Here is a 22170-nt window from a genome sequence, read left to right as displayed (position 1 = left end):
ACACTGAAGTATAAAAATATGGGGATGCTGGTACATACATTGAAAGATATAGTTTATAAAATAAAAAAGATAAAAATTATAGTCTTAGATTAAAGATAAATAAATAGAAAAATAGAAAAATACATAAAAAAGATAAATAAGTAAATAAATAGACAAATACATAAAAAAGATAAATAAAGTAAATAAATAGAAAAATACATAAAAAAGATAAAAAAAGTAAATAAATAGAAAAATACATAAAAAAGAAAAAAAAAGTAAATAAATAGAAAAATACATAAAAAAAGATAAAAAAAAGTAAATAAATAGACAAATACATAAAAAACACAAATAAATAAACGAACTAATGAATAGAAAAAAATTAAAAGAAATAATTTTGAAAAAATCATAATTATGATAAAAAAAATATAGTCTTACATGTTGTTAATTTCCATGTCATTTGGTCTCCTGTGGAGAGTTTCCTCATTGGCAATCATACCACATCTTCTTATTTTTATATTTACAATAACGACAAATGAATAAATAAATAAATAAAACTTACAATCTTCGACAATATAGACAATGCTTTTACATCTGAAACAACTGTATTCAAATTTTCCTGTAGTAACATATCGTTATCCCTCATTTTCCAACGTAAAGTAAAGAAATCCTTTCACTCTAAAGATAACAGTTAATATTGATCAGGGTTTGTATGAAATATACAATAGCAATGTTTGTGTAAATAAAACCGTTTGAGATCTCGTTGAGTTCGTTGTGGTAAGACAAGTAAGTAGACTCAAACTCAACACGAGCTATTATATAGCTAGCTAGGATTAACTGATTAAAATTTATAACATATGTTTGTTAAATATTTATACATTGTAACAGCTGTTTGTGCGAGCGCGCGTGCTCTTAAGACAACACCTTATGTCTTTTCATATATTAATTAGATGTACAGTAACTGATTAAACATGATAAAATTCATTAAGGAGATAATTGATCAAAAGAAGAATTAATACCTTCGTTCATTCATTCATTTCTTTATTACCTAATACTAAAGATTTGAATTTTATAACTATTTTATTTAGTATTATAACTGTTCTTAAACGAAAATATTTTTATCAGTAGAGTTATTTAATTTCAGACGATAAAATTAATAAGCTTTTTAAACGTCTATTTAAACCATAATGAAGAAACTTTTATATGTTTAGAATTTTCTTTACAAGTTTACAGATATAAGGAACACTTTTAATGAGCAAGGTTTAATTGTTTTAACTTTGATAATACTTGTATAAAGTTTAATACTGTAAGTGTCTCCTAAGTCAGATTTTTATGGCTTTATATGTAAATATAACAAATTTTGTAAATGTTTTATGACAATCGATATGTGACACTTTTTAAAATAAATAAATTTATTATTAATATATATTTATATATATAAATGTATATTTACAAGTCTAAATTGAAAACAACGTTCAAACATATGATTGCATTGGATAAAAACCGCAATTTTTATACGTGTGCATGCAAAACAAATTTCTTGTTAGAGGGGTCTAAATACAGCACAAGCAATATTTTCCAAAAGACCAAAAAAGTGAAAAAGTATATTTTAACAAAACGCATTTGACTAACAGGTCGAACAACAAATGTTCTTAAACCCTGCTGACTGCCATTGGCGATTGCCAAATAAACGGATCACCGATGTAATAAATGGATCTTAAAATATTTATTTATCCTGCAATCGACCTTTCTTTAATACAAATACAGAGTGACAAATAACATGAACCGATAAATGTTTACTAGACGTTTATAGTCTCCTGGTAGCCTGCTTCTGTTGCGCGCGAACGGTTATGTTCAAGTTACTGTGTAAGTAACAGTTTAACTTCGGTTTGCATTTAAGTCATGTCGATATTCAAAAACGATTTGGATGGGAAACACTATAAGTTTAAGCTCAATGTTAAATTGCAGGATAAAAACAATATTGAATTTCGTACAATGTAGGAAAATATGAAATTTATTTATACTCGCTACAAAACAGGAGAAAAGCTCCGCGAGACTCGCTTTTTTCTCTGTTTCTAATGCTCGTCAAATAAATTTTATATTTTCCTACGCTTTACGAATATTATATATTGTATATAGATATAGGAAGATGTGGTATGAGTGCCAATGAGACAACTCTCCATCCAAGTTACAATTTATAAAAGTAAACCATTATAGGTACGGCCTTCAACACGGAGCATTGGCTCACACCGAACAGCAAGCTATAAAGGGTCCCAAAAAATTACTAGTGTAAAACCATTCAAACGGAAAAACCAACGGTCTAATCTATATAAAAACGAGAAACGAGAAACACATATGAACTACATAAACAGACGACAACTACTGTAATCAGATTCCTGACTTAGGAAAGGTGCAAACATTTGCAGCAGGATTAAACGTTATAATCGGTACCAAACCTTCTCCCTTTTCTGAAACAATAGTATAACATCACAACATAGAAAACACACTATAAAATATCAATTGGAAGGCTTAACTCAATCAAAACACGTAAATTAACACACAATGAACGAATAAATTTGACCTGTGATACCTGAATGCAAATACACAGTTAATAAAAAATTACAAGGGATAAATTCAAAAGTAAATAAACAGGTTTGAACAAAGTTAAAGTATGATATCACTGTGAAATTTCAAACAATTTATAGAAAATACATATATAATCAAAATCTTTCCAATTAAGGTAAATAACAAAACCAATCTAAGGGAGTCGGGATCTTTTTACCTGGTATGTCAGTCTTCTTCAGCGGAACCTTACATATATACATTTGTGAAATTAAAAAAAGATTCGGACGTCGCAAGATACTGGTGTTACTTCGAAATAATGTGCTCAACTATTCTAAAACATATTACAGAAGTTATATGAAATAGTTATTACTAACATGCTATGTATCAAAAGAAAGCTTATTTTATTATCTTGTTAAATATTGCAAGCATTATGCAGTGCGGTGATAAGGTTATGAGCAATAATAGTCCAAAGCTCGTAAAATTGTAATCTGTATTATTACATTTTGCATGATGGTATTCGACGGGTTGCAATAATTGTGACTAATCAATGTCTACTGTTTACAATTCTTCAAACAATTCCAACAGGAGGTACACACTACTTTAACAAATGTACAATCTTTCTGAGAAGTATTATGAATCTTGGTTGAAAATTCTAGAAGTTGAAAACTTTTACCTTCTTTCATGAGTTTTGCTCAAATATAAGTAAGGACTATTAGAAAATGTCAATGTGAAAATTTACTTGCATTTGAGTAAACAACTATGTAACAAGTACGTACATATCATATGGTTTTGTTCAAATCAACATGAATTTGACAATTTACGACGATTCGACTTGATAAATTGTGAAAACGGCAGTTTTCCTGTCCTTGCAAGGTAAGCTCATTGTATGTTGAGGTGATATTCGGTATGTAAATAAAGAATTATAGAGGATAATCTGCTTCACGTTCAATGGCAAATATTTCATTCATAATCAGGACGAGAACAAGTTTGATTATTTCTATACCCGAGTCAGTCTTTGGGGTCATATAATAATAGTTATATATAATAATTTCTTTTAGAACAAAGAACCGATTTTGGAAAAAAAAACATGTCCTAAAAATGGTCCTAAAAAAAATAATTTTGCAAACGGTATTGCAGATTTTTCAATCGCTTTAGAATCCTTCTCAAGAGGTCCATTTAATATTGCGGGATGTACAAATATAAATGTTCCTGTACATATAGATACAATTCAACTTCCAAGCAAGGACCGAAAAATCAAACGCAGGACTTTGGGACAGTTTGGATCCTGATAACCTTGCTTCGGAAGTTTATTTACAGTCAACATATGGTCACACTATTCAGATGTTGTCATATAGTTTGTATTCAAGGGATTAAAGTTGGGATCGACAATTTTGAGATGTCCGACTATGGTTTGATAATATTTTACATCAAATGTTTTGAATTTTATGCAGCATGTCTTTATTTTCAAATAGGAGACAAATGCATCACGTTATATTTCAATGTTTAATACTGTTCTGCTGTTTGATAAACGTAAGTTTACCTGATTTACTAGGATATGTATTTTCATATTAAATATTTATATTGACATAGACGAATAATTTGTAAATATCCAATTAACGATCGTTGTTTGGCAATAGAAACTTGTTGAAACAGGAAAATTCACCGAGACTATGTACTCAGTGTAACGTACTATGCAAGAAACGAACAATTAAGAAAATATTTTTTAATCAAAGTTATCTGATAATATTGATTATATACACATATTAAAAAAAACTTTAATCCAGAAACAAAACAGGATGCCAACAAATAAGACTCCTTTTTAAAAAAGAGTCACCAAGACTCGTGGGCACTGAGTCCTTGCACATATATTTGAATATATACATCGAACATAAATATGATAATTGTGTGATTATATGTTTTTTTTCCGTTTGTTTGTAAGCCATTGACCAATATTGGCGTAAAATATTTTAAATAAAGTAAAGTATTAATAGACATCTTGTATAAATGATAATCGCATATGGAAACGTATGTATGAAACACAAGGAATTAAAGGCTAATTTAATTATAAACGACATCCTCAAAGAACGTTGACCTTAATAAAGTCTAAATAATATAAAAGATACCAATTTTACTCACCAGATGCGCATTTTGACAATAAATGTCTCTTCAGTGTTGATCGAGGCCAAAATATTTGAAATGAGATAAAGTGTTTTATCTTGCAATCAACCTTTCTACTAAACAAACACAGGTTGACAGATAACATGAAGCGGTTTATAAAAAGTTTTCTGGAATCCCGCTTCTGTTGTGAGCGACCGGTTATGTTAACGTCACAGTTGAACTTGGGGTCCTCATCCAGTCCGCGTTTAAGTCCTTCATGGCTTCAATCTTTAGTTACCTTATTTGTATTGGATACCTAAGCTTCACAAAATTCCGTACAACAGGAATTGTCCATCAGATTGACAAAAATTCTGTCCGCAGTGAAAGAGGGTCTTCAGAAATACTGTGAAACTGTTTACTCGCGTAGTGGTATTAACCATATGTGGATTCTAAAAAAACTCTAAATATCTTCTCGATAATTTTAAATCTCGATCTTTCTCTGAAATTAATTCTATTAAATTTTTTGATTTATCATCTTAATTACGTGTTATAGTGTTCTTTTATTTGTCTTTGTAAATTATTTACTTTACTGTTTAGTCCAATTACGGTAATATCCTCTTAGCGTGGCTCGGTACTTATACATCCCGCCATTGTGTTATTGTGCTATCCGCGTCATTTTTTGTAATCTTGTCTTTCATTTTTGCTTATGAGCTTTGTCTACATGTCATTTTGCTTTTCTTTGTTGACATATTTGTTTTTTTTATAGTGATTAAGATTATAACACAATATTGACTGCTGTACCCCTATGTTTGACATTTTTTCGTATTATGTCTGTTTGTTTTGTTCACACATTGTTGTCAATATAATGGAATTTTATGCGACTGTCATACAAGTTAGAGGTTTAGCTAGCTAAAAAACCAGGTTTAATCCACCATTTTCTATATAAGGAAATGCCTGTACCAAATCAGGAATATGACAGTTGTTTTCCATTCGTTTGATGTGTTTGAGCTTTTGCTTTTGCCATTTGATAAGGGACTTTCCGTTTTGAATTTTCCTTGGAGTTCAGTATTTTATTTTTTTTTACTTTTTAAGTCATGTTTATTTCATTAAAAACAAATCCAACAGTTGAGGTGTATTTGTATACGATTATGCGTAGATATTAAATTCTAGGATAAAAAACTATTCGTACATTGTAGGAACATATAAAATGTATTTGTACTCGCTACGAAACAGGAGAAAAGCTCGACTGTTTCTAAAGCTCGTACAAATAATTTTGTATTTTCCTACAATGTACGAATATTGTCTATATATAAGGAAAATGTAGATTCCTTTTTCCTAAAAATATCATGATAAATTGTGAATTTTTTTAACAGTAGTTTGCATAATGATATCTTTGTATTACAGAGTCCAGAAACTTATCAGCATTTTTTTTTACATCATTCATTACAGTGAGTAAAAATCAAAGACGTAAACGTTCGTTTAATATACTGAAAGATGTTGGTCATATATTATTTCTGGCGATATAAATTAAATAGATACCGGATTTTATGTTCAGTCACTACCTGAACCGATTTTAGACTTAGACATTGTTTACATTCAATATCTAGCACACAGATAATAGATAGATATATATATATATATGACCCTTTAACTTTATATAACCAAATATACACTATGTAATCTTTCTCATTTCACTTATTAAACACCCAACATGGCTAGTGTATTGAAAGTACCGTTTGATGTTGGAATGAGGCGGCTGTTTTATGCTGTAACACCTAATGAAACCTCCTTCTCTGATGTTAAAGACGTACCGGCTTACACAGACGAAGTATGTATTATTTAACTTGAGTATGAATAAAATCTAATGGAGCATATTTTCTATGTATCTTTTTCTTACCAGATTAATGTAACTCTTCATTGAAATTAAATTCATTTTCCGTTTAATTGATTGATTGATTGATTGCTGTTAACTTAAAGTCCAGGTCGGGCCGGGTAAACATTTTATGCGTATTCAGTACGAAATTATAACAGGTACGTTGTGCAATGTTGGTCGACAGGGATGCCAGGCGGTAATTCGACAGCCACTAGAAATTAATGGCATATTGGATATAATTGGCCTTGCATCAGGCCATCTACGGATTCACCCTTTAAAGTGTTAGGTGCAACAGTTCTTCAACGTCTAGAATGTAGGATTTAACGTCCATATTCACTTGAACGTGTCTGCGTATTTATGCATCCCGCATAGAAAACACATGATTTGATTGGAGAAATATATGTTCATTGTTTATTAAGAAATGCACATTTATAGCCCGAGGGGTTAAAGGCAAACAATACAATAATATAAACAATGCAAAAATTGATATGAATGACCTACTTGCTACACCACATGCAGGTAACCCTTTGTGGTCCGTTTACTAAAGATATTTTCAAACCAATATATACTAATAATAATGTTTTGTTTGTTTTTCAGTCCGGACCATTCTTCTTCGTTTTAATATTCCTGGAGTTGGCCATTTCAGCTTACAAGAAAGATGGAAAGTACAGACTCGGTGATAGTATCACATCCATTAGTGCTGGAGTAATTTCTAGATTTCCATTGTAAGTTTTTAGGCTTTACATCGAATATATCATTTATTCTGGTGACCTCATAGATGCAATGCTTTATTGGTTTATTGTTGTGCGTTTAATATAATTACCACCAAAGCATTGACTTCGATATCGAAATGTGGTCATCGACTTTTGTCAAACCCGACAGTAAAACCAATGCTTATTGCGCCTTTGGTTGTCTTGGATTTATAAATACGCAGTCACGGCCGGTTAGAATGGGGACGTTAAATCCAATGCCTCGCATAGAGAGTGACATGCTCGCTGCACTTTAAAGTTCTTTTGCAACAAACCATTGAGTTGACCTGTCTTCTCGCTATAAAACAAACCCTTCTCCTCCCAGGACAGTCAACTTTCCTGTTCATTATTATTTCACCATTACGTTAAACAACAAAAATCAATCAAAAATATAATCAAATATACAGTTAGAAATGTATGGAATGTATTTATAAATTGATTCAATATGCATGTTGTTTACAGATTTAGCAAAAGTCCGTTCCTCGTTTTTTTAAAACGACAAAATAATAAATTGTCAATGCATAAATTACTTGATAAAAAACTTGTATCCATGTCTAAGGAGTGTTTTGCCGCATCTAGTCCTTTTAGGTACAAATTTTGTTCTAACTATCTGAATGAAATTCACGTTGAAAAAGAATGGATCATACATCTTAGCTGTATTTGGCAAAACCTTTCGGATTAAGGTGAGTGTAAGGTACTCCGAACAAAATATTCAACGAGGCGCATTAACAAATAGTCAAACGTAAACAATTAGGTATATATATATATACGTCCCCCAATATTTGGAACAAATAAATATAAAAATTTTAAATTAATGAAACAAGTCTTATTTTTCTACCTATACAATCAAGTACATTTAGACTTGGTCACAACTCTGTCTATTTGCGTTCCATTAGGGTTTCATTCTTGGATGATGTTTTGTGCTTAAAAAATGCTATGCTCCAAAAGCTGAATACATTTTAAGTTTAGTTCTGGAAATTTAAGTGGGAGTTGCCTTCTTGTAATTGTTATACATGATCATATATACATATACAAACGTATCGTATTTATTTATACAGGTACTTACGTATCATGTCGATATATGTTATACATTTACAAACATATCATATCGATATTTTATATGTTTGTTCCAATCAACCTCCATCCGATTTTGTAAAATAAAGGTTAAAGATGTTAGAGGATCAGAACCTCAAACCCTAAGGTTGTAACTCAATTCCAGAATTGTTTAAACGTTTTCGTGGAAGTTGCGACCCTAGTTTTATTACAAGACTAATTATTATACATAATTTGCAAAAAACAATTAACAATCAAAATGTACGATTTGCTTGGTCGATGCGACTACGTCACCAGGTATTACCAGCCCAGTACTACATTATAACATGTAGAATTTGATTTAAGAGTAATTAAGTTAAAACATTAGTGTTATCATAAATACAAATAATGCAACTCAATGAACTGTCAATCTTTTAGGTTATTTGTAAAAGCCATTAGTCTTGTGGCGTATATGTGGGTACATGAGCACTTCAAAATATTCCAGTTACCATGGAATTCACAATGGACATGGTGGTTGTGCTTTTTAGGCGTTGATTTGGGTTATTACTGGTTCCATAGACTTGCACACAGTAAGACTGTTTTCGGAAGATCTGATAGGCTTATAGTTTCACGTGGTTTTGAAACAGCCTGCATATGATCATTCTTTGTGCTATTTGTATTGGATATATAAACACGCTGTCACGTCCGGTTAAATTCCGAAAGTCAATCCTGATGCTTCTGGTGGAGAATACCACACTTTGCACGTAAACGAACTATAATTACTATGTGAATGGTCTCTTGCGAGATAAAAAAAAAAAACAAATAAAACTGCCACTATCTAACTTACTCTTGAATTTTACGTTGCAGTCTAAATTCTAGCGCCCTTCTTCCAGATCGACCCACTTTGCAGAACCCACCTATTGAATTGATTGTTCATTTCTGGACGTTGAGTAAGCTTAATAAATCAATAAATCTATTTGAATTTTTTTAAATTAGGAAATCAATGATCTTATTATTTTTTGCGTTCTGCTGTTTGCATTTGTAATTAATATTAATATTTTTTTTGTATTAGAGGTGAATTTTATGTGGGCAGCCCATCAAGTACACCACAGTTCAGAAGACTACAATCTAGCAACAGCCTTACGACAATCCGTGTTACAGAGTTATACATCCTGGGTGTGTATACTATTGACAAAACGTTGAAATATGGAAATACATTGTCCATATTACCAAACATCAAATTAATTACTTTAATTGCATAGGACGTTATTGCTACCTAAAAGACAGATAATATACATGTCACTGCTTCAACGACGTAGTTTGAAAATATATCAAAAATAAAAATAAAAAACAACCAAAGCACAATGATTAAAAACTAATACAAGACAGGATAAAAAAAAAAACAACGTAAGTCCTGGCAATATTAACTAATACGAAAAATAATAAACAGAATATAAGTATGTTCTGGATTTTGTTGCTTCTTCTAATTATCAATGTCGGTAAAGAGTCCCATACCAGATTTCTTCAAACAATTCGTCTTTTATGTAACATATAAGACGAGTTAAACTAGAGTTATCCTTCCTTTTACGTCATTTGCTGTACACTGTTTTTGTTATTTAATATATTTGCAGGTGTTTTATCTTCCCCTTGCCTTATTTATTCCACCACAGATTTTTATTGTACATCAAGAGTTGAATATCTTATATCAGTTTTGGATACATACACAGGTATGGGTAATATTACAATTGTGTACCACGAGTAGCAAGCTAAAAAAAGGCAATTGCAGTCCGAAGTTAGCTTAATTGAAATGAAATATTTGGAGCTTTATCATACATAGCTTGTTTATTGTTACTTTGTCCGGGTCTGGTTATACATTTTTGCAATTTTCGGTTATATCAGATCACCAGCGTTTGTATCATGTGTGAACTTCTTGATTTTTAAATATTTTGACCTCGAGCTTCACTTAAGGTGGTACCCAACACCTTGACTAATATTAATTTGGCTCGTTTAATTTTCATAAAATTTTGACAAAATGTTTACTTTGACCCTTTGACAAAAATATAAAAATTTCAAAAAATTTGAACCAACCACTTTATCAGAAAAATTTCATTGGTTATATAGCAGTTTGACAAACACTAATTTTGATCATTGAGAAGCTTAATATTTCCTTAACAATACAACGTGATTAAAACGTTTAGCTGATTTTTACAGAGTTATCTCCCTGTAGTGTTAGGTACCACCTTAAGAGACATAAACTGTCGAAATGTGCATTTGATGCAGTACAATTGGTACAATGTAATGTTAGTAGCTTATTTTAGGTCGATAAACGTTTAAACATGAATACGTTTAAAGGCGTTGGTACAGATGTATACACATTTTGTTAATCTAGGAAGATATCAATGGGATTTTTATGTGTACTATAGAAACCTAAAATAACAAAAACCATAAGCGATTTAAGCTTTACACATAAAACCAGAATTTCGCAGAATATTACAATAACACTGCTAAACAGAATAGACAAAAACGTCTTGGGTTAGATTTGCCTTAGAGAGGTTCAACTTTGGTTTTAGTTCAATTACATAATTTATAAACTAAAACTTCCCGCTCAGAATATATCATTTAAATCATACGACCATGCTACTGGGATGAAAGTTTCCATTGTAAAACTATGTCATAAAGTTATTTGATCAATTTGAACAATTTTTTTAATTGAAAACAGAAATATGATAGGTAAAAATGTATAGACTATAAAGAATTAATTTTGCTGTGCTTGCCTCGGATGCAGGAGATCATGGTTCGATCAGCGGATGGATCGACTCAAAAATCTTCCATTTATATTTCCTTCTTCTCGTCTAAGCATGCAGTAATGAGGAATACTAGCATAAATCGGTGGTCTCGGAGACCAATTACTTCCCACATAGGTTGGTATTTCGAAACACGGACACGTTAAAAATCCGACTCGGTCTAGATCTTTAACAATGCAGGGCCGGGCTTTTTCAGCACATGTTATCGTCCTGTATAGACATATACATGTAATATTTGCAGCTGAACGATACACATCCTTCAATTAATTCGTCAATAAAACGATCAGATATTGGGAAAGCTGTTTTGTATGAAATTTATCAGTCACTCATAGTTAAATTGAACAAAACATACAATTGCATCATTATTTTTTTTTATTGCGTCATAAATTATTTGGAATTTCTTAGGAAAGAAATTTTTCCACAAATATGATCGAAGTTGTGAATGAAATGATCCATTTACAATGATTTTTTCCAGTACATAAAATCCCTCGGGCCGTTGGAATATATACTTAATACTCCAAGTCACCACAGAGTACATCATGGTAGAAATCGTTATTGTATTGACAAGAACTATGCTGGAACCCTCATCATATGGGACAGATTGTTTGGTAAATAAGAAATAATATTTTAGATTTTATTAATGATTATGTCTCACGCAAAGATTGTTGGGTAAATAATTGTTTTTTTTTATTAGTTTTCAATAAATTACAATAAATCACGCACGTTTCTTTGTACCAGCACTTGATCATGACAGCAATAATTGACAAACTAGATTTATTTTTGTTATGAGAACCGTGTGGACATATCACATTGACAGATATATTATATATAAATAGATGGCTATTTATTACAATTGATAATTAAGTAACATACTTGACCCATAGATGTATATTTATACATCTATGCTTGACCGGATTGAAACTGCAGTTTGTATTTTTATTGTATTTTTGCATATATTGGAAATGATCTACAGATATATAAGACATGACAGGTAAAAATGACAAAAACCTAAAAAAAACTAATTCGAAACCAAACTAAAGACAAAGACGAATGAAAAATAGTGATGAAACTAACACAAAGTAATAAAAAATAGGTAATTATATAAACATGTGGAAAACACTTTATAAAGCTGGTAAAAGAGAAACAAATGAGATCAATTAGGAAGGCTGCAGCTTCGCAACTAGAGATGAAAATTAGCATGTATAGTTCACGTTTAGCTTTCACTAATGCGCAGATGCATGTTTAATGCAATTAATTTTATGTCAATCTGAAAGGATGTAACATTGAACGTTGATTAAAGGAATTCTAACTAGGTCAACAGTTGAATTCATCTTCGGAAAAATTCGTAACCGGTGCTGATGATTAATCAATGAGATCTCCATTGATCTCTATCGGGAGAAGACGCTGGAACTGTCACGATATTTTGTTTAATGCAGGATTATATTACGAATCCCGGTGTTTAAAGCATGTAAAATTATCATTATTCGATATGAACTTCGAAATGCGACACCAATTTGACTGTCTCTTAATAAAAATTGACAGCCCATATGGCTTTAGATAATAGCTGACCGCTAAAACCAAAGTAACACACAAAACAACTATATATTATAGGTTTGGATATATATCTAAAAATTCGTACAGTGATTTTTAGGGAAAATGTCTCTTTAAAATCTATATTATTTTTAAAAAGGAACGTTTGAAGCAGAAAATGAAGAAGTAGTATATGGGCTTACCCATCCTTTAAATACCTTTGATCCAAACTACGTACAGGTAAATATATTAATATTTTCAATATAAAGTAAAATATATGTACTTGTACAACGAGATACAAAATACATCTTGTTTTAAGACGTCAACGTACAATCAACAGTAAACAGATAATTATACAATATTTCAAGCACTGAATGGATGACTGTAGTTAAGTTGTAAATTAATATAACTATGTGTTATCAGCACGAAACTCCCTAAAGAAAACAAAAAACAAAAAACAAAACAACACAAAAACATGGATATAACTAAAGAGAACCACCGAGGTTCCTGACTTGAGACAAGCACATAAACATGATGTTTTCAGGTCGGTTTGTCCCCCCCCCCCCCGTGCGGGATATGTTTGTCTTTCCCGTTTGAGGTTAAAGTTTCGATTTGAGGTAGCAGCTGAGGGTTCACCACAGAATGAAAATCAAGGGTGGGGAGAAATGTCAGCAATTCTAAGAGGATATGTCGCGTTCATTTGCATGAGAAATATATGAAAAATTAGTGTTTTGACCCAGATTTTTACAGTCCACTGATTGGGTTAAAGTTTTGGTTTAAGGTAGGTTTCAGGTGTGAATTAGGTAGATTACCATGAAATTGTAGTCACATTATCTTGAAATTATTGTTGTGTTTGTCAAATTGGGGTTTTTACACTGATTTCACGGTTCATTGATCAGGTCAAAGTTTTGGTTTAAGGTACTTTACAATAAAGTTGTGGTCATATCAACTTGAAACGTATACATGTACACATATAAAAATAAGAAGATCATGGTATGATTGCCAATGTGACAACTCTCCACAACAGACCAAATGACACATAAATTAACAAATATAGGTCACCGTACGGCCTTCAACAATGAGTAAAACCTTTACCGCAGTCAGTTACAAAAGGCCCATGTTTACTCTGAGGTGAAATTTTGAAATATATGCTAAATTAGTGTTTTGATCCATATTTCATGGAAATTTAATAGTGCAAGCAGGGCATATTGTCATGTGGACACATTAGAATTGTTGTTTTTAGGTCTCAATCCTCCCTGTTTTATCCCTATTAGTTGAACAAATTGATTGTGACTACTATAAGAGGAGTGTTGCAAACAAATTTGAATATGTGTGTCTGAACTGAACAATACATATGCTAACTTCCTGTTTACAAAAAACGGCCCCGCAGTAACCTATTGCATGGAGTTAAAGAATGATACCTCTTAAGATTGCATACTGCTATTGCTATATGATTATTTATCATATATTTATAAGTAGAAAACACAAAGTGAATTTTATATTGCAGATATAATGTTAATTATCACAAATCCAGACAATAAGTTTTTAAGTGAATTACTTCTTTTTATATGAATATTTATCACGAGATGTGTTGCATGTAACATTTTCCCAAATCATTTAAATCAAGTAAGCCGTAAAACCCGTCCTGAGAGTTAGCGTGAAAATACCTACAGTTGTTGTATTAGTCACCTGTGGATTCTAAAAACATCAATGATCTACCCTCATTAGATAGTAGTTGTCTTTTTTACATTTTTACTCAAGCGTTCCTCATTGTTATCATAAAGACAGATTAAAATGATTTGTTCAACTTACTATTATATTTAAAAAAAAATGACATTCATATACTATGTTTAAAGAAAGAACACATCTTATATTGAAAAACTCTCACTTTGATTAAAAAAAAAACTTAATTTAAAACCGACTTGATCAAAATGCTTGATTTCATTCATTGACAACATTTTTCTTACGTTTGGTGGTCATATTTTTTTTTTAACAGACGATCGGTATTCTAAGACCTATACACGGCGACTTTTTCCTTTATTCGTAGGATACATATTTCATTAAAAAGCTTCTCAGAAGAATGATAAGCAGCTAAAATTATCATATAATGGTAGCGTCCTCTAACTTAATATTTCAAATTTACGTGGCCATGGTTATTGCATATGTCCAGTTGAACTTTAAATAAAGGATACCAAAGATACACTGCTTCTCTCTCATACTTTTGTTTTCTTGTTAATTTCCTTATGCGCATTTTAATCTTATATTTTTTTTTATAGTTTTGCCACGCCAAGTATACTTTTCGACGGTTTTTGGATACGAAGGGAATAAAAAACAAATTAGGTGTGTTATTTTGTGGACCAGGATGGGACCAAGGAAAACCTAGAACAGGATTAATTGAAGATATCCCAAACGTAAGTTTTTTTCGACTCACTTCTGACAAATCTATTTTATTTTCAAAAATCAAGGGTCGTTATGATTTATCTTTATTTAATAATGCTCGCTTTTGTTGGAGCATTGGTGATCTCGAAAGATTGCATACAAACTAACATAATTAGTTGGCTCTAGATCAATTTCTGGTTATATCTTTTAAACGCAAATTATGTCAAAATTGACAAAAAGATTAAATATAAATGTTTACAATTTATGCAGAATAGTTCCGAATTAAAAAGTTCTCCCAAAAATTTCATTGATCTTAATTTACGTTTTCAAAGTTCTGTTCTTTTTAAATATTAGAAAACACATGACCTAGGTCAGTAAAAGTTAAGCTAAATATAAGCTCAAAATCACATTACAGAACTAAGCCTATACTAAGATAGATATAAATATTACCATATTTGTTTTATATACATTTATATATTAATACATGTATATATATCAACTTTTGTAAATATTTTACAGGTTAAGGCACCACATCCAAAGTATGACCCAAAGCATTCTTTGATAGTTAATATTTATGCTGCTGTTCACTTTACAGTACTACTGATAATGAACCTTGAGCTTGTAACACAGAAAGGGGTAGGTATAGTACATGAGTTATGTTCTGTAGTAAATACAACTTTACTTTTTGATACATGCTCAACATGCTTTATCTGATCTGGCAGAAAAAAGACATTGTGTGCTCTCTTATTCTTCAGTAAAGTTACGTGATCATTTTAAAAATAAATATCAACTGAAAACGTGATATAATTCAGTCTTGTCCAATCCCTCAAATGTGTCCTGTCGACGCTACTGTATGCCCAAACATGTCTAGTTTGTGTAGGACGTTTAAACGTGTCCTTTCATAAACTCCCAAACGTGTCCATTTCTGAAAACGACCAAACGCGTCCACCTCTTTGAAAGACTATACGGTTATCACGTACGTCAATGGTTTGAAAACAAATCCAGACAGGTATATTTAATGGGACATTAGACCAAGTTACATTAACTGCGTAAATTGCTTGTTTACCTCAATTCATTAATATTTTAAAAATGACGTTCAGTATACGTCAATATGTCAATGATAATATGCGAAGGCACACAAATTTGATGTCTTTAATGAACAAAGTTCGTTATTTTTTTTCGACTACAAAAGCCGATATTCTTTGTTTTTCTAGTTTGAGAATTTAAATGTCAATAGAAAAATGAAAGTTGGTGATTGAAAGAACTCGAAAAGTAGAGGAATCAGGTGCATCTACAGGTTGAACATCTCATTTTAAGGGAAGACTTTTGCCACCAAGAGAAAATACGGAGTTTAGCTAGCTATAAAACCATGCAGGTTTAATCCACCACTTTCTACATCAGGAAATGCCTGTACCAAGTCAGGAATATGACAGTTGTTTTCCATTCGTTTTTTTGTGTTTGAGCTTTTGATTTTGCCATTTGATTAAAGAACTTTCTATTTTGAATTTTCCTTGAAGTTCGGTATTTTTGTTATTTTACTTTTTTTTTGTAATGATCACCAAATGAGTAAATAAATATTTTTTTATTATTCAACTCTATTTTCCTAATTTGTTATCTATTTCAAAACAAAATCCCGTTATCTCATCCTTCATTTTACGTTTCCAGCCCTTGTCCTACCGTATTCCTACAGTTCCCACTAGTCGTGGCAACTATCTAATCACCTGACCAGGTTTGGGATTAAGATCTGCGATTTTTCCTTTTTGTCAGATATTTTAAGTGCTTCGTACCGATCTGATGAATCCAGGCATTCTCAACTGATTTTACAGTTTGTTCTTATGTTGTGTTGCTACTCCATTGTCCCAGGTAAGGGTAGGGTGTAGCGCTTAAAAAAACATGTTTTACCCAGCACATTCTGTATATCCATGTCTCAAGTCAAGAGCCTGTAATTCATAGGTTGTCGTTGGTTGCTGTTTGTTATATCTGTTAATCGTTTATTTATTTGTCATAAATTAGGCCGCTGGTTTTTTTGTGTGAATTGTTTCACGTTTTGTCATGTCAAGGCCTTTTGTAGCTAACTATACGGTATGGGTTTTGCTCAGTGTTAAAGGACGTACGGTGACCTTATATTTCTTGAATCAACGTCTTGGACTCTGTTGGATAGTTGTCCCATTAACAATTATATAATATCTCCTTATTTTATATATTTTGGCGAGATAGACATCTTTGGGGGTAGGGGTATGGGTAGGGATAGACGCGTTTGAAATTGGCAGATCACTGTTATAAATCAAAATAGAAAAAAAACAGCATGACACGGGTTATGTTCTTCTCATATATGTTATGATGGTATGATACTAAACCCCTAACGGGAAGGATTGTGCCTGATATTCATATGATGAAGACATAATCTTTCAATCAGTTTAATTGAAGTCTGGAGCTGGCATGTCAGTTAACTGCTAGTAGTCTGTTGTTATTTATGTATTATTGTCATTTTGTTTATTTTCTTTGGTTACATCTTCTGACATCAGACTCGGACTTCTCTTGAACTGAATTTTAATGTGCGTATTGTTATGCGTTTACTTTTCTACATTGGCTAGAGGTATAGAGGGAGGGTTGAGATCTCATAAACATGTTTAACCCCGCCGCATTTTTGCGCCTGTCCCAAGTCAGGAGCCTCTAGCCTTTGTTAGTCTTGTATTATTTTTAATTTTAGTTTCTTGTGTACAATTTGGAGTTTAGTATGGCGTTCATTATCACTGAACTAGTATATATATTTGTTTAGGGGCCAGCTGAAGGACGCCTCAGGGTGCGGGAATTTCTCGCTGCATTGAAGACCTGTTGGTGGCCTTCTGCTGTTGTCTGTTCTGTGGTCGGGTTGTTGTCTCTTTGACACATTCCCCATTTCCATTCTCAATTTTATTATCTTGAATTTTTCAACTGGAATCACATATACATTTTAAACCGAAATAACTTGCGTCGGAGTTATACGAAGAGTTAATTATTTTGTTTGTTTGTTTGCGGTTTTTCTTGCATTGCCATCGATGGTCTTACTATGTGCATATAATAATAAAGACACCAAGTGACCTCTTCTAAACTTTATATCCACCATTATTTGGAGATATACACCTTCTTGCATGTCCAACACACACACAAAGGCTTAGAGGTCGGTGTGTCGCTACAAGCACAATACGCCTAGGTATTCAAATACTACTTTAGCGACATGTAAAATTTTATCCCGTAATTAAAACCACCATGCTTTCACATATTGAAATAAAGAAACTGATGATATCATTATCGTGCATTTAGTGTGTGTTTCTGGATTTTTGTTGTTATCAGCAACGCTCCAGACCAAAGGTTTGGGCAACAATTTAGCAATTATGTGGTAATTTGGATATGCAATTGTGCTAATTGTTAACTTGATGATATCGATTTTATTATATGAAGATTTGTATGTTAGCAGTTTGAAAGGTATTATAACTATCATATTTTTAATTATGTATTTTTAGGGTTTGTCACAAGCTTTGATCATTTGTTTATTATTGTATTTCGGATTTAGTCTTACTTGCTTTGGGAAAATATTTGACAATGCGTAAGTATCAATTTCTAAACACGTCAGAAAATGTTCAAAATTTATGAAATACAAAAACTCTTTATGTCCATCTGTGCTTTTACCATTACACGACGTGATATTTTATTATATGGTGTTAGTTTACCTTTATATATTGTGAAACCATTATCTTCAAAACGTTGTACCCGCGCTCCAAGGTGCAACTCTAGTATAATCTCCCAATGTCTCAAACGACAGATACAGATTTGAGCGGAGATATGTGATAATTTCATAGAAACGAATCGAAATTAGCTATTTGACGAAAAGAGTAATCGGTCTTATCGGTATTCTGTTCATTGACCATACTAATGACAAAAGCGCATACGTATAAGAGAAATATGATTTGACCGCATATAAAGGACAAAAACGAACCACATTATTTTATAATGTTAACAGTATATACATTGATGACAAACCATATCATATAATAATGTTTGCATATAATATAAGGGAAAGTGAACATCATATTAAGAACTACTAATATGAGAAAATAATATAAAGGAAGAGTGCAAATAACACGAAAACATCTGCACATCATTTATATTCAAGTGCTCATGAAACGTCATTTGAAGACAAAAACATATAAGGACAAAAATCAAAGCACACAGTAAAACACGGATCATATAATGAAAAGTGGACATGGTAAAAAAAAAGTATGTATGCTATGTACATAATATGATGATATTTTAACATCATATAAAGGTGATTTCACATTTTATAATGACAAGTGGACATCATATAATGTCGTTCCCACATCATATAAAGTTAAAAGTCTCACCATATAATTGAAAAATCACATCATTTAAAGGTAAAAGGATACCATATAATGAAAATGCACGTATATAACACAATTATGACGTTCCATGATAAATTGTGTGTATTCCATTATGCGTTTGTTGCTCAACTCTATTCACCTGTTTTCCGTCCGTCCGTTGTTCATGTGTTTATACTGCTACTTACACAGCACTTCTTTTTGAAAAAAAAATTAATGAGTCGAAGGAGACATTAAAACTCATAAGTCGACGAGAAACGGACAAAGTCATTGCAAACAATGAAAGACGACGAAAGACAAACGAGTCAACAAAACATTACAAAAAAAATAGACAAAAACATGAACCACACCAAAATTTTTGGGTGATCTCAGGTGCTCCGGCAGGGTAACCAGAGATGCTGCTTCACTTATGGCTCTCGTCATTTTGCTCATGGTAAGTTGAAATTCGGTGACGAGTCTCATTTGGTAAGGTCACAATTGAGGAAATGAGAACGGGATTGTGGTTACGACAATTGGAATATATACGTGGTCATGTGTGACATAGATATTTTTTAATGGCCAACCAACTTGTGATGGCATCCGTAAAACTTTAGAAGGGATAACTTTAATTACTGCCTTAAACCTTGGTTCAATAGCTTTCTTGTAAACAGCAACTCTCGACCTGAAATATCGTTTGTACTGGAAATGTTGTTACCTAGAAATTGAAAATTGATGATTGGGAAGCTACGTAAAATCATCCCTTTTGTCGTCAAGTTTTGTTCTCAACCGACTCCCATTTATTGTTCATTTCTAGATGTAAGTCAAGATATGAAGCAGACTTAACTGTATCTGTGGTATCTTTTATTTCAAGTTCGATGCAAAAAATGTGTGTAACATAGTCACCAAACTGTGACGAGCATTGCGCATTGAGATATATAAATTTTTGCATTTATTTATTTCATATAATTGCTGTAGCATCCGTTTATATGAAATGCAATAAGTATTTAAGCCAGTTTCCATCAGTTATTTGCTAGTATGTATCGAAATTTCCAAATTGTTTAATGTTTTTGGATACGTATAAAAATAAGGAGTTGAGACAATTATTCCCAAAGATGAAAGTACAACGATGTAAATAATTCATTACTGGTATAAAACTTAGGAGATATAGTATGATTGTGAATGAGAAAACGTACCAATCAAAGGTTATGAGGTTGTAAACAACTATAAGTCACCGTACGCCATTCAATAATGAATAAAAAAAAACTCAACATATAATAAGCTTTAAAGGTCCCCAGGATAAACAATGTAATCAAAAAGAAAACCACCAACTAGATTTGAGTAAGTAGCATTAAGTGAAAAACATTAGGCTCCATGTTTCTGACTTGGGACATGCTCATAAGGAATGTGGTAGGGTTTAACACCTTGGGGAACGATCAACACCCCTAACCTTGGAACAGTGGTGTTATAACAATAACATTAACGATACCAATTTGAACGCACCAGTAAAACAACATTAAAAAAATGTGAAAAGGGGTTGACCCAACTGATCGGTTCTAAGCACAAACACAATCAAAAGACAAAAAGTATCGATCTAAAAGTACTCGCACTTACTGAGAGCTAGTTCAAGATCAGTTTTAACTAATCAATAAACCGTTGTCAAAGCGAGCAGCACCCATAGAAATGTCAATCTTCAGCTCAATGTCGTTCAAAATACAACTTTGGCTTTGTAAACAAAGCCATGTTATTATTAAAAAAATAAAAAAGAAACACAATGGGTACATATGCATGACCTCGTCAAAGTTTCAAAATTCTCCATATATTTAAGGGTCACTGGATTGTATACAAAATAAAATATCAAATACAACAATTTAGAAAAAAAAACGTCTCCAAAAGAAACATGATAGAGAAATAAAAATATAATCAACATAACTTTAGTTGTGTTCTACATTCTTATTTAAATATTGTTCTATTTACAGACCAGGGGCTGTGTATTGCGAGATTACACGATGTGGTGCATCGTTATTACTGGATTGGGTGATGTGCTTTTTTGAAGTATATCAACCAAGCGATCGTCCAGAAAGTGTCATGTTACTACAGATGCTATTCTTTATAAGTATAGTGTCCATCATGCTTCTGTTCACAATAAGGAAGGACAAAACAGCTTGAATCAGTGCATAACAAGATTATTTCAAAGAAATTATAATCTAAACACAACAGGTTCTTTTCAGTGATATCAATTTAACGGGTGAAATATATTGTTATGGTTGTTTTCACAGAATTTGTCAATTTCAACAAATGTGATAATTCATCAAACCCTAAAAAGTTGATTAACTTAGTTAATTTAAAATTCCTGAGGTAATTTAACAGTGATCAAATATATTTGAAAGACACGTGCACGTTTCCTTAAAAACGCCCTTTTATTGTTAATAAAATCATGCAATACTGATTTCAGTTCGCAGAATACATGTCAATGCAAATGTTTAAGAAACCAAATACTCCGAACGTATCTAGTGCATCAAAAACAAAAAGAACATAAACAGAACAAATAACAGAAAAGCTATAACAGCTAATGTGTCAACTTTCCCTATTAGAACAGAAACTATAATTGTTTTATTACAATTACTGTAATCCTTTGGTACTGAACAGTTCACTATCCGCGGAAACAACTCAGTGATTGTAATACAAACCTTAATCAATAACATGATGGCGATATTTGAAGCTATACTTGAATAATTTAAAATCTACATTAAAAATGAATATGAACAATAACTTGTGTATTGATTGACAATATTACTGATGTGAAAGTTATT

The 22170-nt window shown here is 31.8% G+C and overlaps 1 protein-coding gene across 1 annotated transcript; it reads left to right on the top strand.

Moving 5' to 3' along the window:
- Positions 1-6238: 6238 nt before the first annotated feature.
- On the top strand, positions 6239-21898 carry LOC127707966 (alkylglycerol monooxygenase-like). The gene is made up of 11 exons (XM_052212732.1): positions 6239-6466; positions 7109-7236; positions 8731-8882; positions 9365-9468; positions 9924-10019; positions 11572-11704; positions 12787-12866; positions 14903-15037; positions 15525-15641; positions 18509-18591; positions 21337-21898. Exons 1-11 carry the CDS (start codon positions 6350-6352, stop codon positions 21524-21526), a joined length of 1335 nt encoding a protein of 444 aa, XP_052068692.1. The 5' UTR covers positions 6239-6349; the 3' UTR covers positions 21527-21898.
- Positions 21899-22170: the final 272 nt, after the last annotated feature.

Source organism: Mytilus californianus, unplaced genomic scaffold (assembly GCF_021869535.1).
Source record: "Mytilus californianus isolate M0D057914Y unplaced genomic scaffold, xbMytCali1.0.p SCAF_7, whole genome shotgun sequence".
In the NCBI taxonomy this organism is placed as follows: domain Eukaryota; kingdom Metazoa; phylum Mollusca; class Bivalvia; order Mytilida; family Mytilidae; genus Mytilus; species Mytilus californianus.
The sequence above is the reverse complement of the archived record's forward strand: the minus strand, read 5'-3'. Positions and strand labels throughout refer to the sequence as shown.

What these genes read in the sequence shown, in the direction of transcription:
- LOC127707966 (XM_052212732.1), top strand. Translation starts at nt 6,350, where the DNA reads ATGGCTAGTGTATTGAAAGTACCGTTTGATGTTGGAATGAGGCGGCTG. An exon ending in GTTCCATAGACTTGCACACA is followed by an intron (nt 8,883 to 9,364) that starts GTAAGACTGTTT and finishes TTTTTGTATTAG; the next exon opens with AGGTGAATTTTATGTGGGCA. An exon ending in CATATGGGACAGATTGTTTG is followed by an intron (nt 11,705 to 12,786) that starts GTAAATAAGAAA and finishes ATTTTTAAAAAG; the next exon opens with GAACGTTTGAAGCAGAAAAT.